This window comes from Python bivittatus, unplaced genomic scaffold, assembly GCF_059951505.1.
Source record: "Python bivittatus isolate LINGU-HERP-01145 unplaced genomic scaffold, Pbiv_v1 ctg000440_np1212, whole genome shotgun sequence".
In the NCBI taxonomy this organism is placed as follows: domain Eukaryota; kingdom Metazoa; phylum Chordata; class Lepidosauria; order Squamata; family Pythonidae; genus Python; species Python bivittatus.
Genome location: NW_028277063.1, coordinates 4,471,930 through 4,499,199, shown reverse-complemented (window position 1 = coordinate 4,499,199; position 27,270 = coordinate 4,471,930). Strand labels below are relative to the sequence as shown.

The 27,270-nt window shown below is 41.7% G+C and overlaps 2 protein-coding genes and 1 long non-coding RNA gene across 10 annotated transcripts in view; 1 reads left to right on the top strand and 2 right to left on the bottom strand.

Annotated features, from left to right (window-relative positions):
- Nucleotides 1-835, bottom strand: part of PPP1R12C (protein phosphatase 1 regulatory subunit 12C) — a 35,375-nt gene extending 34,540 nt beyond the window's left edge. For 5 of the 7 annotated variants that reach the window (XM_088142694.1, XM_088142696.1, XM_007430988.3 and 2 more), the window contains exon 1: nucleotides 345-833. In XM_088142694.1, coding sequence (XP_087998820.1) covers nucleotides 345-707 — 363 coding nt within the window. In that variant the 5' untranslated portion in view covers nucleotides 708-833. Of the gene's footprint in view, nucleotides 1-344 lie in introns of all 7 variants that reach the window. The other 2 variants (XR_015796510.1, XM_088142697.1) reach the window with 2 other exon arrangements.
- LOC148215708 (uncharacterized) lies at nucleotides 666-3,735 on the top strand. Its single transcript, XR_015796511.1, has 2 exons — nucleotides 666-784; nucleotides 3,438-3,735. It is a non-coding gene; the product is annotated as an uncharacterized LOC148215708 (long non-coding RNA).
- On the bottom strand, nucleotides 3,504-27,270 carry TNNT1 (troponin T1, slow skeletal type). Of its 2 annotated transcripts, XM_007430984.4 has the most exons (11): nucleotides 27,189-27,270; nucleotides 24,162-24,194; nucleotides 22,025-22,046; nucleotides 21,587-21,647; nucleotides 21,212-21,328; nucleotides 11,945-12,022; nucleotides 9,737-9,850; nucleotides 7,685-7,794; nucleotides 7,472-7,562; nucleotides 5,727-5,767; nucleotides 3,504-3,755 (listed from the first exon to the last, which is right to left on the bottom strand). In XM_007430984.4, exons 1-11 carry the CDS (start codon nucleotides 27,253-27,255, stop codon nucleotides 3,710-3,712), a joined length of 780 nt encoding a protein of 259 aa, XP_007431046.2. In that variant the 5' UTR covers nucleotides 27,256-27,270; the 3' UTR covers nucleotides 3,504-3,709. The 2 variants fall into 2 exon arrangements, with proteins under 2 accessions (XP_007431046.2, XP_025024186.2); XM_025168418.2 differs by lacking the exon at nucleotides 24,162-24,194.

The window sequence follows — 27,270 nt, the reverse complement described above, 5'->3', positions numbered from 1 at the left end:
TAGACATGGAGGTATAAAGACCACTACGGGCAGGGCTGAGAAATGCTGCGGGAAAGCATTTTTCAAAACCGGCTCCGAAACTGATTCTCATCACCCATCCCAGAGCTGAGCCCCGGGGTTAGTGACCCCGGGCACGAAGCAAGAGGCCTCGCGCGCTCCTCCTCCCAGAGAGCTGACCCTGGCATGAAAGACGCCTCTGATGTTCTGCCCTGAGGCAAAGACACTCTGTACAGGCTCAGAGGAACCCTTTCCGTGGGGCCTACTCCGCAGGCGTGTTTCGCCCAGCCGGGACAAAGGAGGGGAGCGGAGGAGACGGCGGGAGTCCCTCTGGGGTTGGCGGCTACCTGGTGGAGGGCGCTGATGCCGTCCGCGTTGGTCCCGTTCACGGCGGCCGGGTCGGCCCGGAGCATCTCCCGCGCCGCTTCCAGCTCGGCGCCGGCGCAGCAGGCCAAGAACTCGGCGGCCGCGTCGAAACGGACCGCGCGCGGGCGGCCGCCGGAGCCCATCCCTGGCGCCGCGGCGGGCAGCGCTTCGTCCGCCGGAGCCGGTAGCCCGGTCGGAGCGGGTGAAGGCGCGGAGTCGGCGGGAGGCGGGGCCGGGCGAAGAGCAGCGGCGGCCGCCTCGGCCTCGGCCCAGGCACGGAGTTGCTCCCGCCGCCGCGCCCGGGCGCCCTCTCCCTCTGAGAGGGAGAGCAGCGGCGCCGCCATTTTCTTCCTCTGCTGCAGCCACCGCCGCCGCCGCCGCCGCCAGCCCGGCTGGGCGGCCCTCCCGGCCCAGCTCCTCGGTAGGCTGAAAAGCAGCCGGAGGAACGCCTCTCGGCTTCCGTATCGAGACGGGAAGGAAGGGGGGGACAAGCGGAGGAGGGGAGGAAAGGGCTATGGGGCATCATGGGAAATGCAGTCCTAGCTCTCCTCTCCCCCCTTCCCCGGTGTGACGGGAGTGGCCAGGCTTCATTTCTCCGTGCCTTTGATCATGACTTGCTATAGGGGCAGAACAATGGCGCTTTAAACCTTGTTATTGATTTATACGTCGTATACCTCTCAGTGCTTTACTTTGGAGCGGAATTCCCCTTTAAGAACTATATCACCATTTTTGCTGATCTTCATTTTCTATCTCTATGGGACTTTTTTTTTTTTAAAGGGATGTCAAGTAGCCTGGCGGCTATTGTTATCATTCCCTCCCGCAAGTGCTCCTGGGAGATGAAGTCCGTAAGAGACGAGAAGAGTTCTACGGCGTAGCAGTATAGCCACATTACAAAAACGGAGAGCGCTGTAATTCCGACAGGAGATTCTGAACTGACTTCCCACCAAGCTGTTTACAATGTCCAGAATTGAGTAGAATGCCTTTTATGGGGTTTTCGAAGTTAGCGTGCAAAATCCTTCCAAACGTTCTCCGAAAGTGGGGCGGAGTCGAATGTCTCTATGGGCCCTCGCCCTAAAACATTTTTGACAGAGGCATTAAAAGGTGACGTCACCGAGTACCCATAGAGCTGCAAAAAGTGTAGAATCGGAGTGCCTTTGTTGTCCGCGGTTGCTCTCTCTAAGCCAGTGTTCCTCAACTTTGGGAACTTTAAGATGTTTGGACTTCAACTCCCATGCTGGCTGGGGAATTCTGGGAGTTGAAGTTCACACATCTTAAAGTTCCCAAGGTTGAGGAACACTGCTCTAAGTGACCTGTCTAACTATATTGCCTATTTATAGGGGTTCCACGGGAACAGAGCAGTGTGGGGCTACCTCATCTGGGCTGCTCACTTTCGGCCATTGAGGGATGGCAAAGAGTTAGAGCTTTCTTTTCTGTATCTCTTCATTGTCCTTTAACTGGTTGTCCAGATTCAGTAATTCTGGCTTACTTAGCTTTTTCCTAAATTTTAAATAATCTCTATTCTTCTTCTGTCTTTATGCAAAATTCCAAGTCTCTCTTCCTTCCTTTTTTCCTCCTTTCTCCATACACACATACAGGTGAAATTTTTTGTCTGAAGCATACGAGAACTACTTCTAATTAATATAAACTAGTCAGAAACCCCAAGCAAGAAAGACAAAGAGTGAATCTGACCCACCATGGGCAAGAGCTTAGGTCTGGGTCTGCACACTAGCTATATGGCAGCAAAGCACCAATACTAATACTTTTCCACTTATATTGCTTCAGTGGATGGTCGTGCAACAGCACTATCTACGATGACCCACTCCATGTTGGACAGAAATGGGCAAGAAGACTTCCCAGCAGGCTCTTGGGGACATTTTCACACAACCTTTTGCTGATAAAGTCAATCACATTTGCCAAAGTCTTGACTCTTTGCAGGCAATGGCTGGGAAAAAACTTGCAGTATTACCTGGGACTCTTTTCAGTCTAAGGATTGGATGAAGTGAATGAGGTACTTTCTGACATAAGTTCTGCCAGCTGTGGTCCAGACCATGCCCCTCCTCACTTTTTTAAGGGCTTGATGGCTGTATCTGAGAGGTGATCCTTGCCTTGTTATAGTAGCAACCTTGAAAGTGGAATTTCATACCATAGCATTGCAGCGTCAGGTACCACTTCACATCTGTACAACAACAGGGAGGTGAAGACAGGGTGCAATGAACAGCTACATCTTCCCTCTCCCTGTTTCTTTTTCTTCCTTCTGGATTTTTAACGATTTCACCTGATGAATTTTGGACATTCAAAAGATTTTACCCTGTTTTGTAAATCTTCTGTTGTCCTATGATAACTATTACCTTAACATGGGTTTTGGACACACGAAGCAGAAGTAGGCATGTTTTTGATGGCTTGGGGGACTGCCCTTAATTTTGTGGGCGGAGAGATGTCTAGAGATGGCAGAATGATGGTTCCAAATGGGCAATGCCATGTCACAGACATTGACAGGATTAAGATTTGATTGGGGGGGGGGGGGAAGTTAGAGGGGAATTTGGCTTGCCCTGCCCTGCCCTGCCTTGCCTTCCTTGTGTTAAAAGCTTACATGGCCATTTTTGTTGAATTTCTCACTGCTAGAAAACAGTGCCTTTGACTTTGAGGAGTTATGGTTGGAATGGGATCTGGAGGCCTCAGACTGGGGCTTTGGGGCCTCAGGCAACTTTGAGATGGTAAACTGTTCGTTCCTGATGTAAAGAAAAGCTAAAAGGAGGGGTCTGCTACTGCAGTTGTAGATAGAATCTCTAAGTCAATGTTTCTCAACTTCAGCAATTTTAAACTGGCTGGCTGGGGAATTCTGGGAGCTGAAGCCCACACATCTTGAACTTGCTGAGGCTGAGAAACTCTGCTCTAAATGGTGCTGTATCCCCAACTATAGGCCCACCAGAAGTCAGAAAAGGATCAGTTTCACAAAAGAATGATGATAAAGCTCGTCAGATGAGACGTGTATGTAGTTTGTTCAATCCACTTTTCCTGCTCCCATCACTTTATAAATCTAACCTTTTTTCCCTTTTTTTTTTCATCAATTAAAGAATTACTTGTACCATTTGCACTGATCCTTGGTATCAGAAAGGAATTGAATCACTGGAGAGATTCCATGAAGAAGAGAGGTTGATTTATTGTGTGTGGCTTGTGGCACAAGACTGGTCAGAGACGCATATGACAAGGAGTCAGGAAATGGGACAGGAAAGCATTCAACTCAACATGGAACAACACAAGGAAAAAAGGATGAGATGTAATCGGCAGTCACTTCTGTTGCCAAGGAGACTTCCAGATTGGGGTCCACATGCTGAGTCATTCCCTTTTACTTCCAGCGACCACCAAGCCTGGTTTTTCCAGCACCTTTTTTGCTGTTGAGGAGAGGTATACAAATTTATAATATTATAACCTGTGGTTACTAACAGCAAACATTTTTAGTAAAAAATTCAGATAGATAGATAGATAGATAGATAGATAGATAGATAGATAGATAGATAGATAGATAGATATAAAATTTGTGAGTAAAATTCAAACCAAAATTCAAATTTTCAGGATTTAAAAGTCTGACATTGGATATATAGATTTCCAATTCTGAAATGTTAAACTTGGAGAAAATGTTCAAGCTGGAGAACATTTTTGGTGTTTTGAATGGATTTCAGCCCGTGATGGATATGGCTGTTCTGGCTTTATTTTAGCCCCCCAATTGGAATGTTGGGGAAATCACATTTAAGCAAAATTGCATAAGCTGCCAAAACTGAATCCATTGTGGTCAGAATGGGTTATAATTTGAAAAGCCAATAAAATCTGGTTCAAAATGTTTCTTGGTTCTGCAATTATGCATGAATATGCATTTATTTCTGAAAGTTGCAGAACAGAAGATGAGCCTGCATTTAAGATAATTCCCACCAAAAAAAAAAGAGTAGAAGAAAAAAGTATAAATTCAGACAAAAATCCTCTGTGATACACAGCTTCCCTGTCATGTTAAACAGTAAATATATAAAGAATCCCATTTATAAAAGTAATTGATCCTCCATCTTGTACCCTACTATTATATCTTATATATACAGTAATCCATTTTCATACACTACACACACAAATACAAGCATTCATGTTCCCCTTCTTCCTTTCAACAAAGCAGCAAAAAAAGAAAAAAAGAAAAGAAAAAAAAAGGATGGAGGTAGAGTGAGGGGAGAGGTTGTTGCACTGAAGGGAAGGGAAAAGAGAGAACAAAACTGGATGGAGATGAGGCAAGAGGAAGAGGTAACTGAACAGGGAAAGCCCCATTTAAGCATTGCAACAAAGGGTTAAAATTCACCAGGCAAGCAGTGCTTCCCAAATCATTGATGTCTACTGATTTGCAAAGGGGCTCATCTTCAAAATCATGTCTGCTGCCTTTTTTACCTCCACTTATTTGCTCATTTTTAACAATTTTGTCTACAGTGTAAGATAATATCCATACACAAATACTTTGAGGGAAAAAATCTTCCTATTGGGTAAATACAAAAATGCATATATTTGGGGGAGCTTTCAGTAAGATGTGTATGATAGGGAAAATGCATTAAAAATGTGGGATTTGTCCCTCTTTTATTTGAAATAGTGGAATGAAGCAGAACAATTTAATAACTCAAATGCAGCTTCATTCACATCTCCATGACGAGACCTTGAAATTCAAACACCTATTTTACAAAAACTGAAACATCTGGATTAGAACAAAATAATTTATTCATTTTTTCCCCTGAACCCTAGAAGAGACTTTCCTGATCTAGCTGTCTCCAAATATGTTGGACTAAACTGACATAGTCTTCAGGCAACATTAAGGGGAGGAAAAATATTTATTTACAGCAGCCAGCAATGAGACCCTTGTAGGGGGTCACAGAAAAAAATCATTTTTCTCACTGCCAAACAGATCAGAAGAAGGTTGGCAGAATAAGCCAGTTTTCCTTATAAGTTTTGTGAGGGTAGCAATTCTAAAAAGAACTTCATTTCCCAATAAGTCTTAATGCTAATAGGCTCCATTATGTTCAACAGATGATGGAAATCTATGAATTTGGCAGGCATGGGAAAAGTGCCATTGATTAGTCTGTAAGAAACATGCAAGGTAAAAAAAAGAAGGCCACCAAAGCACATGGTGTTCTAGAAATTCTGTAACTGAACAAAGATACGCAGTTTGTCTTGGGACATGAATTTAAGGCAGTGTCTGGTTTGGCCCATCTATTCCTACAATAGAAATAACTGTATTCCGGTTGTGAAAATGCACATGGTTGAGGGCATAAAAACAAGGGGAAGGGGATTTGAAGAGCTGCTAGGTTTATGTCGTTCCCAGTCACACAGAGACTACTCACAACTTCTGGGCGTGGCTGATGCGGTTGTACAGAACATTGATCTGGAGGGGAAGATAAAAATAAACAGAATGGAAGTGATGTTAATACTATTTCAGCATCAGAGAAAGCTCCGTGTTTAAGAATAACTTTGGCTTTTAATGTTCCCTTTTTATATAAGCAATTATAAATAGTTCACCATGCTTATTCAGTAATGTGTCCAATTAAATCGATTTTTTGACACAATTTCTGGCAAATTTAACTAAGACTGGCATTAAGAACAGAAGCTGTGTAGATACTAATATGCTGGCCAGGCAACAGGATACTTCTCCGCTTGGATCCTTTGGTCCTTCTACCAGATGGAAGATGGTGGTGTTGACTATGACCTTGACATGCTTGGGGTGAACAGGGAGTAGAATTTAGACTCTCTTTTGACTTTCTGAAACAGTTCCTTATTCCACATGCTCTGTTCTCCAAAACAGGCCATGTCTTTCTGTATATTCAGTATGATGGCTTGAGGAGTGGGGGAGGTTGGCCCAGAAGACTTCACAGAATCCCTTCTAACTCTGAACTTCTCAATTACTGGCAAGGCTTTCAACCAGGAATTAGAATGGTCTGGCTGCAAGACTATTATATGCACAAAAATGGAAAGATTCTGAAATATCCACCACAGAGGAATGGTTGGTGAAGATGACAGAACTAGCAGAGATGGCAAAATCAACTTCTTTGACTAGAGAAAGATCAACAACTACATTTATCAGTGACTGGAAACCCCTTATGGACTTTTTGCTGAAAAAAGAGAAAAATGAACTTGTGATTTATGGGTTTGAAGATTAGAAAGAGTAGCTTATGGAAAGAAGGAAATTATGATTTAACCTTAGAGAGAGAGGGCAAAATATAAATGTATTTATATCTGCTGTCAAAAAGATTGGAAGCTGCTTCTTTATAACCTTTTCTAGTTCTTTTTCTATTCACTGTTCTCCTTTATTTTCTTTGTTTCTTTTCTAATATTTGTATTGCTTTTATCTTGTCAAAAATTTATTCAATAAAAATTATAAATATATAAATAAAAGAATGGTCCAGGAAAACCTGGATGATGGGCAGAAATAGCTCATCTTTGTTTCCTCCGCTAGTTAAGGGAAGTGGGCAAATGAGATCTCTGTGTGTGTGTGTGTGTGTGGGTAGTTGACCCTGAAAAGAAGGCAGAGAGATGATTCTGTGCGAGTTGGATTCCCTTAGACACTGACAATTGAAAATATATTTTATTGGTGTGAGCTGTTCGTTTCAGAATCGGCTAGAATATTGTAAATAAACCCTTTTTCCTAGAAACACTCCAGTGACTTTATTCTATGGAAAGTGACTACAGGGGAAGGAATGATATCTCTGAATTTTCTTACCATTTTAGCATTTTATTACATACATACAAACACCCAAAAAGAAGATTTTTAAAGTATCAAACAACTCAGATGTTTGCACAGGATCCCTAAAAGGGTATGTTATTGACTAACAAAACAGAATTTTACATCAGGATAAAGATGCACAAAAGACTGAACCTAGAAGATTCAGAGAAGATCAGAGAAGTCAGAGAAGGTCAAAATTAAAAAATGAGAAAGATATGCCTCTTCTATGGAGGAATTCTATTAACTTTGGAGAAAGTTATAGCTTTCTGGCATTCTATGGTGCCCCTCTGAACATATTGTTTCAGATCTAACAGCTTCTCCAAGACGAGAAAAAGTACTGTTGTTCTTCTCCTCCCCTTGCCTTCTTACCTCATATTTTTGACGTCTGAGTTTCTCCATCAGGTCAAATTTCTCTGATTCTAGATGCTGGATCCAGTCATGGAGCTCCTTGGCCTTCTCCCTGGAGACACAGGAAAATACTGTATGATCCTCTGGTAATGCCACAGCTCCCCTCACCCTAGGTCTCCTATTCCCCCCTCCCCCCCAGGAAATGATCACACACAGCTCTCCTCTGGGTCCCACCTCAGCTGGTGCTCACTGAAGTTGTCTATATTCAAAGGTTTTCGTCGCTCTGCTAAGATGCGGACCTTCATTTCTCGGCCAGTCTGCCGCTTTCCACGTTTTTGCTCTGCCTGAAAAAAGAACAAACCAGAACAGTCCAGGATAATGTCAGGTTGGAGGGAGTGCTGGACAAGCTGCCTTCTAGGGATGCTGGCCCCTTGCCTTGGCTAACCCCTCTCCAGCTGCCTGCCCTGCTCTGCTCTGCCACCAACCTCCTGAGGCAGCAAGCCAAGCCTGGACACGCATTTCCTTTTTCTCCTACTTGCTGCCAGCCCTTGCCCATGACTGCTGGTCTACTGCTAAAAATGCCTGTTTGGGGGCCCAGTGAGCCGGAGCCCTAGAGCTATGGACCTCAGACTTGCAGCAGCACTGAGGAGAGGCTGAGGCTGGAATCAGGGACAGCTGCTTTTCCAGAAATGTGCAGTTGCTGATATAGAACTTTCTCTAAGATGCAGCTGCTTCTGGTATAGTTTCCTTTTTTAAAAAGTAATTGGCCTTATAGGCTCATGTCAGCCCTTTGAGGCAGACCCAGTCAGGAAACAGACTCCACAAGAATTTATTTATGTTATTTATTTATTCATTCAATTTATATAGCTGCCCATCTCAGACCAGTGACTCTGAGCTGGAATTCTACTTTATTAATATAAGCTAAATATCAATCCATTGATCAGTCGATCAATCAAATATATTGAAAGACTGACTGTGTTTTTCCTTCCTCCCTCTCATACCCCAGGGAGTTAAGGCGGAGTCTGTTCGAATTTTTTTTAATGTTTTCTTCATTTCCTGAGCATAAAACATATTGTTGTAACTGTCACTGCATGGTTTCTCCAAGGTCATCTTTGTGGTTCTCTCCATCAGCAGACAAGGTGCAGTTCTAATACAGCATCTACCTTCCTTACATTAAGCAAGGCTATAGTCCATCAAACCTATTTTTGCCCATTGCACTTGGTGGGAGATCTTCAAGTCAGGATAGTTCTACCCTATTAAAGTTTTGTCTGAAGATGTCATGGACTAAACTTGTGAACTTCTGCATGCAAAACACATGTGGTAACAATATACTAGAGGTCCTGTTCCATATCACAACCCCATGAAGTTCCTGAATATCTCAATCAGATCTAGTCCATTTAACTTTGCCTGGCAGACATCCATCAGAGCGCTCTGGGTTCTTCCCAAGATACTACCCAAGATCCTTTTTTTCAAATGTTGGAAATGTGATGATAAATCTATCACATGGAGGATAGATTTATCAGCAATTCTTAGCTATGACAGCTAGATGGGTAGTATGCTACCAACTGGTGCCACAGAGTTATTGGACTCATATTTAGTTTGTGGGGTCCCCAGAACCATCTGACTGGTTCTTTGAGTGCAAAGGATTGGATTAGATAGACTACTGATCTGAACCAGCAGATTCATGTTTGTCTGCTGTAATATCAGGGTTTACATCTACAGTCTATGCCATGGAAACCCAGTGCTTCAACTATAAACTAAAGTTTCCCAATTAATATGCAGATTAAGAAAATAGGCAGAGTCCCTCTAAAGCAGATCAAGTTGGAGGATATGAAAATTTTTCAAATTGTATGAAGCATCCTCAGACTCTTGTCATACAATGAGATTTCATGGGGAACATGTGTGGGTCTGTCTCATGATGAGAGGAGACATTATGTTAAGCCTCGGCATCTGTAAATCCCCAATAGATGTTTCTGGAAGAAGGGACTAACAAACAATTTCCATTTTGTTGCCAAGATACATGGCTGTATCCATGATGTCACCAAAAGCCAAGCTCAGTTGAAAGAGACTAGCTTTACTGATGGCCAGCATCTCACAAATTATCAAATCTCATGAGATGCTGACATTCTTACATAAGATCATGCCAGGGTGTAGCCTTACTACATAAGGCTTATGGGATTATATTTTGTAATAATGGATTCATATGCAGCTTCATCTTGATGTCTCCTTCTGAAAGAAGAAAATAAAATTGTAGTTACCTCCCAAGTAAAGCTACCGCAAGCTTACCTTGACCAGGTATCCACCAAAATGAGCTCCCATGTTGGACAGCACTTTCTTCTTCTTAGCATCATCTTCAGCCCTTTTCTTGGCCTCTTCCTCCTCTTTCCTCATCTTCTCTTCCTGCAAAGGATGACATCATGGAGAACATTATCTAAAGGCAAGGAGAAAAAGGTGCTTTCCCTGCTCCCTCTTGGGAAGAACAATCAATGTGGCCTGCTTTATCAGTGGGGAAAAAATCAAGGCTCCAGGCTATACAAGGATTCCAAAAAATGTTTGGTGTGGCCTTCCAAGACTTTCCTCAAATTGCCAGTCATTCTTAACACAGCAGAAAGGGGGATGGTTAAAAATACGGATAGCAATCATATTTGCTATATTGTATTTCATTTAATTAAATTAAAATTAAATTAAATTATATATTCTCCTGCCCCTGTCCGTTTCTTAGGTCTTATCTCAGTTACAGGATTGTGACTCCTGGCATGACATTGAAAAGCCAAGTATGCCCCTTGTTTGGAAACAACAGAACACCTCTGTTCCATGCCAAGAATATTCAGCTACTATTCTCTGGCTTAAGAATGTTTGAGGAATTTCAGTTCTACAAATTCACATACAAAATGTCTGGATTTTCAGACTCACAAAATAATTGGAGCACATGAATACAATTGTTTTCATGCATTCTTGAGTGCAGAGAAGGGCATGCAACTAGCCACCGTTATGATAAAAATGACCTATTGATAGCCCAGTTGGACTTTTCCTACACAACTGTTAAAGATACTGGTGGCTTTTCCTTCCTTACAAAATTAAAACCCCTACACAAAAATCACCAAGTAAAACTGCGACAACCAATTTTGAGACTGGCTCCAGCATGTGGCACCATTGGACAGCTGCTGTGGCCCTAGCGGTACTCACCTCTAAGAGTGCTTCAAAATGTCAGATTTCCTACAATGCCTTCAGAGCATGGACATTGTAGGAAACTGAAAGAGATTGGGCCGCTAAGAGCCCACTCAAATGTGTAACTGGCCCTTCCATTCTGGAGACCTCAACTACCAGTTGGACTAATGAATGCTCCTAAGATATCTGTAGATTCTGTTTCTCCCCTTTGCTCAGTCAAATGTCTCACATGCTAAAATTTGTACCTTCTCTTTTCTTGGCTCCATCCTTTTTAAAAAAAAAATTGTTAAAATAGTGAAATACAAAATAAAAATATCATTATCATTATATTTGAACCATATTGCGATGCAATGTGCCATCTTCTCATTTTTAGAGCACAAAGACTTTTCAAAAATAGATAACAAACTCATATCCTGGATCCATTCCTTAAAATTTGTATGCTGCCCAGAGTCACAAACAAACAAACAAAAAAAATCGGGAGAGTGACTTTCTTTCCAGTTATATAGGATTATCCTTTTTGCCATACCCCAAACTTGATAAAGCTAAAGCTCTTCATAAGAGGACAAATTTCATATTTTAATATAATTCAACATCATATTGAGATTCCTAAGTATAATATTTCTTCCCCAAATTATAGACTTGAGTTATACCACAATGTTGACTTCTCATGTGATTCAGGGTCAAAGAGCAGTTGCTTACCTATTGATCACTAAATATATCTACCAGTGTGATGGAATGGAATTATGAAGGCCAGGCTCAGGGAGATAAACATTTTCTTAGCTCACCGGAGGAGTGTGGGCACAACAAGAGGATGAGACTGGCACCTCCCTGAAGAAGTCACACTGTTGGGAAGATTGATGTCAGGCCTAGCCCAAGGAACTCCAAGAGACAATGCAGATTCAGTTCAGCTATGTTTATTAGCTACAACCTCTAGCAAGAATCTTCCCAGACTGAAACCCCAGCTCCCAAGTCAGCCAGCCACAACACTGTGAATTCCTCAGGGAGGTGCCAGTCTCATCCTCTTGTTGCGCCCATGCTCCTCCGGTGAGCTAAGAAAATGTTTATCTCCCTGAGCCTGGCCTTCATAATTCCATTCCATCACAACCAGGTTTGGAAGGAAGCCAGAAATGAAGATCCTAGCTTAATAAATCTAGACCTTAATACCTTCTAAGATTTCAAAGGTTTTACACTTTGGAGCCCTTGGTTCTCTCTGAGCATGGTTGTTTGCTTGCAGACGTTTCATTACCCGACTAGGTAACATCATCAGTGCATCATCATCAGTTTTACACTCTTTCCTGCTCCATCCTAGAAGATGAAGATACTCACAGCAAGCTTGGCCTGTCGCTCCCGTTCCTTCTCAGTGCGGACTCGCTGTTGTTCAGCACGTTCTGCCCGACGACTTTCCTGTCAAAGGACACAAACAATGACTCGGACCCTTTGCAACATTCAATAAGATGAACTCAAAGCCCATTTAAAGCCAAGGGCAAGATGATGTATTCCCCATTCCCTTCCTTTCAGGAGATTGTGGAACTCTATTGGTGCTTGAAAACACTGTATGTATTTGAGAATATCTCACATCTAGGGCTTCCAACACCAAAGAACAATTTCCTCTATCACATCCTTCCATAACATGCCACTGGACATATGCTTTTGGTCTTCAGTGATCTCTTTCTAACAAATTTAATTCCAGATAAATGCAGGGTCTGTTCACCCCATAATTTCAGGAATGATCACACTTAATAACCTGGGAATGCAACGATCTCATATTTTGGATTCAACTTGCATCATGGTGCCTAACCAGCCACAAGGTGGGAGTGAAGAGCAACATTTTGTTATCTTGGAAGATTGCGGGCCTGTGATTTATTAAGACTCTGTATGTGTTCAGTTTTAGATTGAATGCTGTTCGAGTCAAATTACTTTTGCGCTCTCCCAACTTCCCTGAGTGGTAAAGCAATTCCAAAGGCAGTTCTACTTATTTCATTTGGTGGAGACAGCTGTAGAAAATTATTTGGGTAATATACAAGGAGAGAATAAATGGAGGCCAAACTGTGAAGTGTGAGCCACTTTGGTGCAGTGGTAAAAGCATCAGGCTAGAAACCGGGAGACTGCGAGTGCTTGTCCCACCTTAGGCACAAAGCCAGCTGGGTGACCCTGGGCCAGTCATTCTCTTTCAGCCCTAGGAAGGAGGCAAGGGCAAACCACGTCTGAAAATCTTGCCAAAAAAACCTGCAGGCCAGGCAGTTGCCAGGAGTCAACACTGACTTGGCCAAGAGAAACAACAACTATAAAATACGTTCTAAAGAATGTTTAATGTAAATGAAAACGAAAAGAGCTTCCCTAAACTGCTCAACACCTACTACTCCCCATAAAAACAACAACAACAGGATAAAACCAGAAAGAGTAATACAGAGCCACCTACTATAAACCTATCAAAAGTTTTTCTACCCCTGGGAGCGCATCCATACAATAGTGGCACCAGGATAGAGATTCCTGCAAAAACATGACAAGTGCCAACTTCCCTGATATGCAGTCTAGTTGACTTCAGGGCCGCTTAGGAGTTGGACTTTATGGACTCTTGTGCTTGCCAGTAATTGAGCCATTTGGTGTAGTGATTAAAGCACTGGGCTAGGTGTAGGGAAACCCAAGAGCTAGTTCTGCCTTAAATAGAGAAGCCATCTGGGAAATAGGTGGCCAACAATTTGCCCTGAAGTACTCTGAGCCACCTAGAAAAAGGGCAAAAAAAAGGAAGGAGGGAAGAAGGAAGGGTCCTGCTTTCACTGTTTGGTCAAAGGGAAGATTTAGAAATGGCAGCAGACTTCTAGGGCAGAGCTGGTGGAAATGAGCCAGTGATGGGGGAGGAGGAAGGAGGAAGATCAGGCTAGGTTCTGGAGTGACAAGGTAGGAAAAGGAAGTGGGAAGACTGGAGATAGTTTGGAATGAGCTACTGAGAACAATGGGAGGAAGGGTTATGAAGGGCGTGAGGCAGTCTACTGGAGTAGCAAAAAAAATCTGGGGTAGGAGGTATGTGTCTTAGGAGAGACTATGAATTTGGGGGTTATACATAGGTATAAGAGAGCCAGTTTGGCATGGTGGTTAAAGGCACCAGGCTAGAAAGCAGGAGACCATGAGTTTTAGTTCTGCCTTAGGCTCAAAGCTAGCTGGGTGACTTTGGGCCAGTCACCCTCTCTTAGCCCTGAGAAGAAGACAACAGCAAGCCCCTTTTGAAAATCTTGCCAAAAAAACCTCTGGGATCTGTCCACGTGGATGCCAGGAGCCAAGGTTGACTCAAACACAGAAAACAAAGAAGCCTACTCCACCCCTACAGATCCTGTTGCATATCTAATTAAATAAAAGAAGCAGGCTTGGATTGTAATGCATGTAGTAATAGTTTTGTTAGCTTTTAAGGTGCTACAAGACTCCTGCTTGTTTAAATAAATATGGCTTTAGTTCAATCTGTCTGTCAATGTTTGGTTTCTTTATTGCAAACTCAACCCACAATGTGCAAACAGTACACCTCTGCTTGGAACTGGGTGGTTAGATTTCAAAGTCTGAAAGGCTAAAGGGCGCAGACAGGGAGTCCTGGAGGCTTGCTGGACCTGCCTCGACTGGAGTGGAGTCATTGGCTTCAACATTGCTGGAATCATGTTGGTCTCTAGGATTATTATCCGTAGATGTCCTTAGCTCTATTTCCTCCTCCACCTCCTCCTCTTCCTTCTTCTTCTCCCCCTCTTCCTCCTCCATCACCACCACCAGCAGACCAGCAAGGCCTTAACACCTCCCTGCCCCAGGGCCTGCTGAAACAGCAAAGTCATCAAGGCTTTGCAGAACCATGGCAGGGTCAGGCTGTATGGACTATGGAATACTGTTCCATTGGGGATGGAGAAGGCCTGTCTCTAAGTCCTGCAGGGTGACATTGCTTTATTGAAGGGACCTGGAGTGATCTAGCTGTGCTGGATCATCAGATGAGCAGAAACAATGGGGGAGGGGGAGTTGGGGGTGTAAAATATCCAGGTCCTAAGCCATGAAGAGACAACCAACACCTTGAATTGCATCTGTAAGCCCAAAGCAATGGTATTAGCTGGGCAAAATGAATGTTTGGAAGAATGCTGTTACAAAGAGAAAAGTAGCAAGCCTGGATGCAGAAACTATAGAGGAATTGGTTTATTAAGTGTGCTTGGGAAGGGGGTTGGCAACATTCTGATGGAAAGGGTACAAGAACTGTAGTGTAGCATTATGGGGCTGTGTGCAGATCAGACTTTCCCTCTTCAGTAGGTAATTGAGAAATGTATGAATGTGAAAAATTTTACTGTACTGTGCCAAAACAGTCAACCAAAACCGGCGCTGGATCCCGCCCGCATTGTCATCAATTTGACGGAACGCCAACTCGCGCCAGAAGAAACCGCCATCCTAGCCAAGGGAGGAAACTTCGCAATCACACCCCCCAGAATTCCTGTGGAAGATATCATCGCCAATGTGGAATCAGCCATCCGCCACTGCCCTGAAGAGGAAGCAGAGGAAATAAGGGGTGAGATAGCAAGGATCCTACGGAGAGCAAAGCCCCCCACCAGCAACATAACGAGGAAAGAGAGAAATGCCATAGAAACCCTCAATTCAGACCCCGATATCATCATCCTGCCGGCTGACAAGGGCAACGCCACGGTAATTATGAAAACAGATGAATACAAAGACAAAGTTAGAGAACTACTAGACCCCACCACATACAGAAAACTAAAACGGGATCCGACCAGCAAAATCATGAAACAAACCAACACCCTGACGAGGAACTCCTCCCTTCACCCCAACGCACTTCAACGCATATGCAAGACAGAAGCCCTTACACCCAGACTATACGGACTCCCCAAAATCCACAAAGACTCGATCCCACTCAGACCCATCGTAAGCGCCATTGGCTCCCCGACATATGAATTATCCAAACATCTGGCCACCCTTCTACAGACCCACATGGGACAGACTCCAGCCCATATCAGAGACTCAGGACATTTCATCGAGAAAATCAGCACCCTGAAACTCAACCCCACAGACAAACTGGTCAGCTTTGACGTGGTCTCCCTGTTCACTAAGGTACCAGTGAGGGACACCCTGGCACTCATCAAACAGATCTTTCCAGAAGACATCACAGCCTTATTTCAGCACTGCCTAACAACCAGTTACTTCCTATGGGACAATGAGTACTATGAACAGATGGACGGTGTCGCCATGGGAAGCCCCCTGAGCCCAGTCGTAGCAAATTTCTACATGGAACATTTTGAAAAACGGGCTTTAGAAACCGCACCCGCTACCCCAACAGTCTGGTTCTGATTTGTGGATGACACCTTCGCAATTTGGAGTCAGGATGAAGAAGACCTACAGAAGTTCCTGAACCACCTAAACAGCATCCACCCCAATATACAATTCACCATGGAAAAAGAAGTGGATGGCCAAATTCCATTTCTAGACACGTTGGTCATACGCAAACCAGACCTCAAATTAGGACACAAAGTCTACAGAAAACCCACCCACACAGACCGGTACCTACACAAAAACTCCAACCACCACCCACGTCAGAAAAGAGGCATTATCAAAACCCTCATGGATCGTGCCAATTGGATCTGCGAAACCCAATTCCTAAACTCTGAACTTAACCACCTTAATTGGGTCCTACAAGTGAATGGCTATTCCAAGAATGAAATAAAAAGAGCCATCAAACCAAGAAAGCAACATGCGACTGAAGAAGAAAAACAGCCACCCACCAATAAAGTATTTCTGCCCTATATCAAAGGGGTCACAGACCGCATGGGAAAACTGATGGAAAAACACAACTTCCAAACAATCTTCAGACCCACCAGAAAAGTACAAGAAGTGCTAAAATCAGCAAAAGACAAAAGGGATCCCCTCACCGCTGCAGGAGTATACCGCATACCATGCAGTTGCAGACAAGTATACATCGGGACCACAAAACGCAGCATCCATACCAGGATAAAAGAACACGAAAGACACTGCAGACTACAGCAACCAGAAAAATCTGCAGTAGCTGAACATGCTCTCAAGCACACTGGACACAAAATCCTATTTGAAAACACAGAGATACTGGACAACACCAACAGCCACTATACCAGGCTATACCGGGAAGCCATTGAGATTCACAAACACCAGCACAGTTTCAATAAAAAAGAGGAGAGTCTAAAAATCAACAAAACCTGGCTACCAATCCTGAAAAATACAGCCTGCAAAAGGTCAACGAACTCAGCTCAACCACCGGGACATGTGAACAGTTCACACAATGAACTTGCTAATCACCCCCAGCAGCCCCTCGTTAACAATTCAGTAGAAGAAAAAAAAAACCCTGCCTAATCCCCAGGAAAATACACACAGATGCTGACTCCAAAACAAGCAGCCACTCAGTAACCCAACCCCCCACACACACCCCCCCCAGATCTCTATAAATACCCACAGAAGGGTCACTTCACCCTGGGCACAGAGAGAACTGCTCCTGTCTGTGCTCCTGCACTCTGAAGATGCTGGTCACAGGTGCTTGCGAAACGTTAGGAAACAAGACTTCAAGACCATGGCCACACAGCCCGGAAGACCCACACCAGCCATTTTACTGTATGTTTGTTAATTTAGAGACAGCATATAAAGAGTGAGTAGGCTTGAATTATGAAATATTTTGCAAGAGTTGAGTTGAAGGTTGCTGGTGAATTGAAGTGACATGGTTCTTCAAAGTGATATAGTATGTTTTTTAGAATATAGATTTTATGATTTGTGTATGTGGGTTTTTGGTTATAAGCTATAACAGTGCCTAGGCTCACCTTGATGAGAAAGGTGGCTATATAGATCATTTAAATAAATAAACAAATAAATAATGCGGTAAAGAGTGGTATAAATATGATAGAAATCATGCATACATGAGAAATATAATGCTTACTGGGATGGGTGTAGGTTTTGTTTTGGTTTTTTTAGAATATATAGCAAAAAGGTGATTAGAGTATTGATTTTAGAAAGTTTTAAATGGATTAAGGGTTTAGATGGACTTGACTTAAGACTCTGAAGTTAATTAAAAGGCTCTTTCCCATGGGAAACTTTCTATGTTTACATTTGAAAACAAAGAACTATTAAGATGACTTTGAAGGTTGGTCACTAGAGAGCACCAGAAAGAAATGAATGTACCAATGGATTCATGAGAAACATATATGACATTTGGGTGAAACAAATAATTATAAAGTTATTTGCCATATTGTTAGTGAGAACAACCCAGAGTCACCATGAATGAGTTGGGCGGCCATATACATTGCTTGAATGAATGAATGAATGAATGAATGAATGAATGAATGAATGAATGAATAAATAAATAAATAAATAAATAAAGGTGTTATGGAAGAGGAACAAGTTTTGTTGAATAAAGTTGAAATTGATCTAAATGCAGACTTAAAAATGTATAAGCAGATGGAAAAAGATGAAACAGCGGATACACAAAAAGATGAGCTATTGGATATACAAGTGAAACTAACCCCCCTTACCATACTCAACAGCCTGGTATCAGTGGTACAGTCCTTCAAGTTCCTGGGTTCTCTACTTTCCCAAGACCTGAAATGGACGTTTAACATTACAGCCATTATTAAAAAGGCACAGCAAAAGATGTTCTTCCTGTGGCTACTTAGGAAGTTTAAATTATCCCAGGAGCTCTTGGTACAGTTTTACAGGGGAATCATTGAGTCTGTTATCTATTCCTCTATAACTGTCTGGTTTGATTCTGCAACCAAACAGGACAGACTCAGACTCCAACGGACAGTTAAGTCTGCAGAAAGGATCATTGCAACCCGCCTGCCTTCTATTGAAGAACTGTATACTGTGAGGGTCAAAAGGAGGGCAGAGAGGATATCTGCAGACTCTTCTCATCCTGGATATAAACCATTCCAATTTCTTCCTTCAGGACGGCGCTACAGAGCACCATATGTTAAAACATCTAGACATTGGAATAGTTTTTTCCCTTGTGCCATTGCTCTGTTAAATACTACATGACCTGATATGTACTGGACAGTGGCTTCTCCCTTTGAAAAAGTTATTTTACTGGCGCAGTGTTATTGTTACTATTTATTAATTTCCTGTTGCTATCCAAACGTTGATCTTGCTGTTTGTCACCGAAGACAAATTCCTTGTATATATTTTATACTTGGTCATCAAAGTATTTTGTATTGTATTGTATTTGATGTTTTAAATACAATTACAAATACAATTAAAAAAGACATACAAATACTAAACCAGAAGAGTCCTATGGATAACCTTTTTATATGGGATTTACAAAAGGGATTTGTTAAAGTTGTCCACAATTTTGTGAGATTGTTTTTTGACAATCAAACATAAAAAGAAAACAGATGTTTGGATATTATCTGAGAGAACTAAAGATCATTATGAGAAAGGGGAAAGACTAAAGAGTTTATTTGATCAAGGTTAAAATAGATGGATTGCTATTTCTGGTAATGTTAAATGGACTTACGTAGACTAGGACTGGATGACGATGTTTTAAAAGTTTTGTTTATTTGAAGAAATGAGGAGGGGGGATTTGTTTAAATATAAAATGAGAAATAAATGTAAAAGGAAGGACTCAAAGTGGGTTTATTAGATACAGTTTGCAATAGTTGCATTGTTACTTCTTAACCCTTAATGGACTTTTGCTGATTAAGATGGAGGGATGTGGTTTTAAAGATTTGTTTATAGAGAATGGGGTGGGATATGGGATGAAGAAATGACTGGTTGTATTTTAAGAGAGGGTGATAAGCTGTTAATGTGAACTATACTTGCTGAGGATGAAGGGGGGGATCTTTTTTTTTCTTTTTCTTTTTTCCTTTCTTTTCTGCACTTATTTTTCTATATATTTTTTCTTTACTTTTTGTGTTTTTTTACTTTTTGTAGTTTGTATTAGTTTTATTTGTATAATGTAATTCTTAATAAAATTATTACCAAAAAAAAAGCATTGCCTTTAAGAATAGCCAAAAAGGGGGGGCTTCAACATTAGGCAGAGAGAAAAATAAGAGTGTATATGTCCTCATAGTTGTTTAATTTATTTATGGGTAAAGGTATGATAAATGCTTGTGATGATATTAGAAATATGTTGGTGGGGACTGTGAACGTATGAGTACTTTTATATACATATAATGCCATATTGTTGGTGAGAACAAATGATTTGCTGTGAATATTAAATAGACTGCACGATGCAAAAAGGAGTATAGATGTGAATATTCATTTATAAGAGACCAAGGTAGTTGTAACTGACAAGGAAAATAGAATAAACAATTGCAAGTTAATGGTGAAAAACTAGAGCAAATAGGGTTGAATCTTTATTCAAGATGGGAATATGGGCAGAGAAATTGAAGGATGTATAAATGCTGGTCAAAGAATAGTGGGTGGTATATTGTCTGTGTGAGTCATGCATGTTTCTCAAGCAATTATAAGATGCTTCTCCCCACTTTGTTACATGGAGCTGAGAGTTGAGTATGTCAGGAGAAATACAAAAGTAAGCAGGCATGGAGTTCTTAAGAAGTGTGTGAAGTAGAGCAAGAAATAGGGTCAAGAATGAATAGGTGCTGAATTAATGTGGACTGAACAGAAAAATATTCAGTCCACATTAGAATAGAAAAAATGAATATGAAAGAATTATGCTGATGTGGTTTGGTCATATAGAGACAACAAATGAGGTTTAAGTTGCAAACCAAATATGTGAAAGAAGAGCAAATCGATCAAGAGAAATGGGAAGACTGAGAAAGTCATGACTGGATAGAGTAGTGTGATATTTATAACAAAAAAGATGAATTTAAAGAACAAAAAGCAATGTATGAATTCGTGTATAGACAGGCGGAAACAGGAATGATTTGCAATGATAAAAAGTTACGGTATTGTGCAAAACCTTTCTGCAGCTTGCATAATACTGATACAGTTTGTGTCTGTCTCTCTGATATATCTAGGAGATCACTGGTTGGGCAAGGCTGCTAACAGGTTTTCATGTTTGCTGCAAAGCAACAGAACAGTAGCTAGGAACAGTAGTTCCCAAATTTTATATGGACCACCACATTATTAGCATCACAAGCTTCTGAGGATCATCCATAAGTGAGGAGCTGGTAGTATGACCTCCTTAAGTATCAAAGCAACATAAGCTTCTCGGTGGAATTGGCAGGACTCCCAAAGTTAATATTTTAAAAAAAAAGTTAAAGTGGCCCAAATGTTGATGTTCCCATCTGAACTCTTGAAAAAAAATTCAAGGGAGAAGAGCAACAGGATTTCGCAATCTTCTAATATTTTTGCCATTAAAAAAAATGCTTACTTTTACTTGGTGCCCATATTAGGAACTGTACCGGCAGTAGTCCCTAGACAGTTTGCTAACTGCATCTCCATGCATTAACAATGAAATGCGTTACACTGGCTTGCACAGGCCGATATTTATGCAAAAGAAGAAACTGTTAAGAGTTTTACCTAGTGGTGGACAGCACAGAAAAATGATGAGAACCAATTCAAACAGATATATAAATGGATAGCATGGTTGCCATGGCCAACCCACTTTGACATCAAGCTACACACAAAACCTTGCTGGCTAGAACTCACAATCCTTGACATGAGGCCCACAAGTTCTTCTTCTTCTTTTTTCCTCTGCTCAAAGTGTACATCAATGAGAGTTTGCAATTCCAGGAGATCTTTCTCCATACGCTTGCGGTGAATGTCCTGTTCATTATCATCAGAGAGAAAAACAGATGTAAATGTGAAAAGTATTTCTTCCAACATCTGTGAAGAACAGCAAGTTGGCGACATGCTTGTCTAAATGGTTTGGTCCTTTTTTGTGTGTGTGTTTGCCAAACTATTTCATTGCTACATTCTACAAACTACATTCATTGCAATAGTTGTAGATATGAACAATTTGGGAATGTCCATAAGCACACACACGCATGCAAAAAGATGATGAGCAATTAAGAAAATACTCACATCAAAATCCACTCTCTCCCCCTCGGGGATTTTTGGAGGAGCTAACTGTGGAACCATTGGCCTTTGTTTGGGTGAGCACAGATCAAGAAAGAAGAATATTGTTACCATTTGAGGGTTCTTTTGGCCATCAATGCCACTGTCCCAACCTATAACATCTTTAGACAAATCCCTTCTCAACCATTGAATTATACTGATTGGTGAACAGAACCAAGACAAATTGCCCAAAGTATGTAAGAATAAAACTATACCTATTATAGGCTTCAGTGTCTTAACAATGGGATAATAGTTATGCAAAAGTAATAGCATCTTCTGACCATGAGATAACATAATGGAGGAAAAATTGGATTTCATTGTAGAAAGACACAGAAGCTGAGAAAGGTGGGGAAAGAATGATTGCAACTCTATTTGGGTATAACTGCTTACTCTTCCCCCTCTTACCTTGGTCTGGGGCGTTCTTCTTCTGTGAGAAACAGAAGATAGAAAGATGATTATTAGATGTAGAGAAAAAAGAAAACTTTGGACTGTGAAAGACTTGTCAGGGATGACACAGGAGAGAGTCTTTGCATGTTAAGGAAATTGAATTATGCATAATCCTAAAAAGGGGTGGCATTCATTTCTACGCATAAGAAGCCAATTAGGGCAAGAATAAAAAGTTGCTGACAATGCTGAATTTTCCTAGCTAGACATTTATTTCATTAAACTGACTGTTCTGCATTGGCCTTCTATAGGATTGCTTACTTAGAGTGGAATTGTTCTGGCACTTAGATTGCTATACAATGTTCAGAGCATCTTGACAACATTTCATTGACCCTGTGTGGTATCGACAATCCTTGGATTGCTTCTCTTGACCTATAGTGCCCTCCCCTCCCCAAAAAAGTGGTTTGAAAACTTGGTGATTTGAAAACTGAGCCTGGAGATGAGCTTTAAATCTAATCCAAATCCCAGAAATTAATGCATGAATATAGATAGATACCAAACAAAATACAGTTTTCATGATCTGACATTGGTTTGATCACAGGCATGTCTATAGGTACTGGAAAATATCTACCACCACCATTCAGGCTTCGATATATTGCTTCCCTTATAGACATGAGAAGGGTATGCATGTTCTCAGATACATAGCGAGAACACACTGCTACACACTACATGCATGTATCCAGAACATGCGTAGCACACAGACAGCATCAGAGGCCCACAGTTATAGCTCTGTAAAATATATCTGCCAGACCTGTTCTTTTAAGAACCTGCGTACATCCTCTTCTTTTGGGAGTGTGGATGAGTGGGGAGGAGGAAATACATTGTAGGAGATGGAGCAAGAGCTGTGAGTGCATTTTTGGCAGACAAGGCCAAGAAGCCAATGGCTTTAGAGTGGACACATGAAGAAACAAGATGGTGGACAGGAACAGCATTTCAAATCCATTCAGTACTTTATAACTTTCTTTTACCTGTGTTCATTCATTCATCCCTACATCCATTTCTACAAGTCCCCTTGTCCGTTCTGTCTCCAGTGCTTACTTTCTATAAGGGGAATTCTCCCTAGATGCCGCTACCAATAGTAAGTAAAATATCACATTATGGATTTTGCTAGCTCTTATTTCAAGCAATGGCCCCTTATATAGAATTAAACTAGTATTTTTCCTCGCGTGCTAGGTTTTTACTTGCAGGGAGGTGCTTACCTAGGCAAGCACTAACAAATGATGTCTGCCCACTTTGCCCTACCTATATGAAGGGGTGTAGCTTTTTCTATCGCTTGCCTGTATATAGTAGACTGGATCAATATTGCTTGTCTCTTTATGGCTATTCTGGGAGATACCATATATACCTGCAAATAAGCCAAGAATTTTAGATGCCAAAATGCACCCCAAAAATTGGGTTCAGCTTATCCGCAGATGGGCTTATCATGAGTATATACAATAATACTTTTTTAAAGTACCCATGTATCCTGCATATATTCATGTATAAGCCCATCCATAGATCAGCTGATCCTTGAATTTTTAAGCAAAATACCAAGAAAAATGGATAACCTGTGATTATCCACAGATAAGCCAACTGTGAAAATTAAAACATACAGACATTTTGAGGGTTGGCTTATCTGCATGCTGCACATTTTTCGTGCTATTTTGGTTAAAACGTTGAGGGTCAGCTTATTCACGGATGGGCTTATACGCAAGTATATGCGGTATATTAGGACCTTAAGTTTCCCAGGACAGGAATGCTACAAATGTCAACAACCTAGCACAAAGCATGGGAGGTGTAAAGCAGGATGTCTGTTAAGCTCTAGAAAGAAGGAAAATGAGTCAGTTTTAAACCCAACAGCATATAAGGTGGGGACAACAGCCTCAGCTGTCAGAAAGCAATCAACTGTTTGAAGTGGCTTCAGTTGTGGCATTACAGTAAAGATTCATGACTACCCCACGACATTGAATTTCTGGGAAACTTCAACTGAGTTTGAACCAGCCTGAGACCGTGATTCAGATGGAATGAAGGAAGTTGCTTTTATCTTGGCCTCCCGCAAGGTGTTTTCCCCACCCACCCCCTTCCCCAGAGGGAGAAACGGAGTGAAGGAGGAATGTACCTGGCTCAGGAGCCTGGTCAGGTTCTTCGGCCACTGCAAACAACATACATCGCAGAGACACGAGGTTGGAAAACAAATATGGGGCAGGAAGAGGAGGGAGCAAGAATAGAGAAGGCAGTTGTAGAGACCACATCCAGAAGAAAAAGGAAAGGGTAGTTAGATTAATCCATCAGCAGGCCACTTTCCCCAAGCTGGTGCACGCCAAATGGATCAGATCCACTTCCCATTGAAATCCCATTGAATTAACAGCCAGGAAGGCTGGGGATGATGAACTTTGCAGTCTGATACATCTAAAGGACACCACGTTGGGGAAGACTGATCTAGAGGTTGAGGATAAAAGAATCAGGATCATTAAAAGAATCACTCATTAGCCAAAGAGGGAAAACCATCCACCGTATCAGCTTATGCACTGGGAGCAATTATGGATATTCCCTCCCCCTCCCACCACCACTTTTGTTCTTTTCTACTCCAAAGGCCTCAGATAAAATGTCGGGGGCTTTTTTTTTTTCTGAAACCACAGAGCAGAATCAAGGTAGTCCTTATAGGAACCTGGAGTTCTGCTACCGTTTAAGGAATCAACCTCAGGTTTCTCTGCAGATTTTGAGTTGTCTGTTTTCAAACTTTACTGCTTTCAAGGAAACTTCTGACATCTCTAGAGGGACCCAGGACATTATGATAAGGGAACTTGATAGTTCCCTAAGTTAAGTTAAGTTCCTTAAGGGAACTTAAGGGTTGATAGCACATAATCCACTTGGCCAAGGCAATATGGGGTCATGTTCATGTGCTGAAGCAACTGAAAAAGCCAGCCAGAACATTAAAAACATGACTGTGGCAATTCCACATTATAAGAAGAAAATAGCAGTAGTGGGCACACTAACCTCCATTACTAATTTTTGTTCTGCCTGAGCTGCCCCAACATTCCTAGGACGCAGTTGCATAAAGTGCCGTTTCACATATGTTGGGGTCACAATCACATAAGCAGCAAATCACACTAGCTGGCCCAGCGAAGACTTTTGAAGAAAGCACACTCCTGAGAAAACCAGTGTCTTCAAACGTGGGTGCGTGTGTGTGTGTGAGATGGGACAGGGCCTTCAAAAGTGAGACATTCCTCCAAATTAGAATGTACGTTTTCTCTGGCTCTTCCTGTTTTGATGGCAGCTCTGACCTGAGACCGTCTTGCTCTGAGTAATACCAGCCAATCAAGTGTCATATAAGCAAGATATAGCCAATCAGCATCAGTTGTGCAGTGATGTCACTAAGGGCAAGATGTCCTCACTCAGAGCAGATGATTGACCCAGTATCATCTTCTCTCTCTTCAGACTTAAGGCATTAGCAGCAAGATATTTGCCCTCTGAGATATTATCATTTTACTGCCTTCCTTCCCACATCACTTAATGCTTTTTTGGACTCCCTGACTCCCAAAAGGGGATCATTAAAAGGGGACCCATTTCTTAGGGAATACAAAAATGTTTGTAGAAATAACTCTTGGCTCTGCACTCATTGAAAATGTTGTGTGTTATTCAAAATGACCCAACATTATTCAAAATGACCCAAAGAGTGTACTCAGATATTTTCTGGACACCAAAAGCTCAAGAAAGAAGTGTGGATGATAAAATGTTGCAAAATTATCAGATATTAGAATCTGTTAAACCAAAAGAGAAAAGCAAAAAGCAAAAAAAGATAAAGAAAAGAAAAGAAAAGAAAAAGAGAAAGAAAGAAAGAAAGAAAGAAAGAAAGAAAGAAAGAAAGAAAGAAAGAAAGAAAGAAAGAAAGAAAGAAAGAAGTTTCAAGGGTGACTAAAACAGCTTCAAGCACATAAGTGAGGGAAGACAGATCATAAAAACAATATTGGATTTTTAAATTTGTATTGGATCCAGCTATAGTACAGTACAACCTTCCTCAGTCTGATGGCTCTGCTGGGTGGGGATGAAAATTGCATCCAAGATTCTAAGAGGTTTGCGGGCAGATACTTGACACCTCTCCACACTTCTCACAGCATCCTATATCAATAGAATTCCCCTTCCTTATTATACCCTGAAGTCAATAGTCCAAGAAACAGAAGGCAAGCAAAAGTATTGGGATTATATTTTAAGTGATTGGATGAAAAGTAGCTATCCAGATGATCATCTCAGTTATTGAACCACATTTTCTATGGGGCCTTCTCCACCTATGGAGCCTTGACCAATTGCTCCTATTCTCCCTCCTCATAAAAAAGGCTCTGTGACCTACATATTTGGAAGCAGGATGGGGAAGGCTGAAATAACAGAAGTGCATTTGCTTATAGTATGTGATGCTCAAAAACACACCCTCTGGCTATTTCATAACAAATGAAAATCAATGCCCAAAACTAAGAGAAGCCAAGCTATAATGATTCATCCCAAGCTGAGAGAAAAAACCATGAATGGAAGCATAGGGAGGAAGACCAGAGAGGCTGTTGCAATTCCAAACATTCCCCTTCATTCCCATGGGAATGGAGCCCTATTTCCTAGATCTTATTCACTATGTCCCACTCCCTAGAGAAGTAATTTTTCTAAGTTCTTCAGCATGTCAATCATCTCTTACTACAGCTTGATTCTGGCTGGAATTCTGTTTCTCATAAGACTAAAAGAAAAAAAAAAAGAGGCACTTAGACAACACATTTAGCCCTGTGACTACTGTATCTAGCTGGTGTTTGTTATCCATCCTTGGACTGGCAGAAAAACGAGACCAGCATAAGATTTGCTACTCCCGTTGTTGATCCTTATCATTCCCCAGAGTCTCTGTTTCCAGTCACCTGTCACCTCCCTCCAAATAATGAGTGACAAAACCTAACGGATGTTCCATACCTTGGTGCTGCCCTCGGGCTTTGTCAGAATAAGGGGGAAATGTTACTTTAACGCTGGGACAGCCTGTCTTACTCAGAATGAGATGGAGGCAACATCATGGTAGAAAATAGGTGGAAAATAAGTAGCCGTGGTAGAAAATAAGTTGCCAGGGCATGAATTACTCCATGGTTAAGCACAACTGGGGACCTGGCCATTGTCTCACCTTCTTCTTCTTCTTCAGCATGTTCCTCTTCTTGAAGAAAGAAAGAGAAAAAGAGTGAGAGTGACATGGAGAGGTTCTTAAT

Bases quoted from the DNA above. Each gene is read 5' to 3' on its own strand.
- TNNT1 (XM_007430984.4), bottom strand. From the start codon at position 27,255: ATGTCACTCTCACTCTTTTTCTCTTTCTTTCTTCAAGAAGAGGAACAT. The intron at 22,047-24,161 runs GTACATTCCTCC...TGTTTCTCACAG, and splicing joins TGACCAGGCTCCTGAGCCAG to AAGAAGAACGCCCCAGACCA. The intron at 21,648-22,024 runs GTAAGAGGGGGA...ACCCAAACAAAG, and splicing joins GAAGAACGCCCCAGACCAAG to GCCAATGGTTCCACAGTTAG.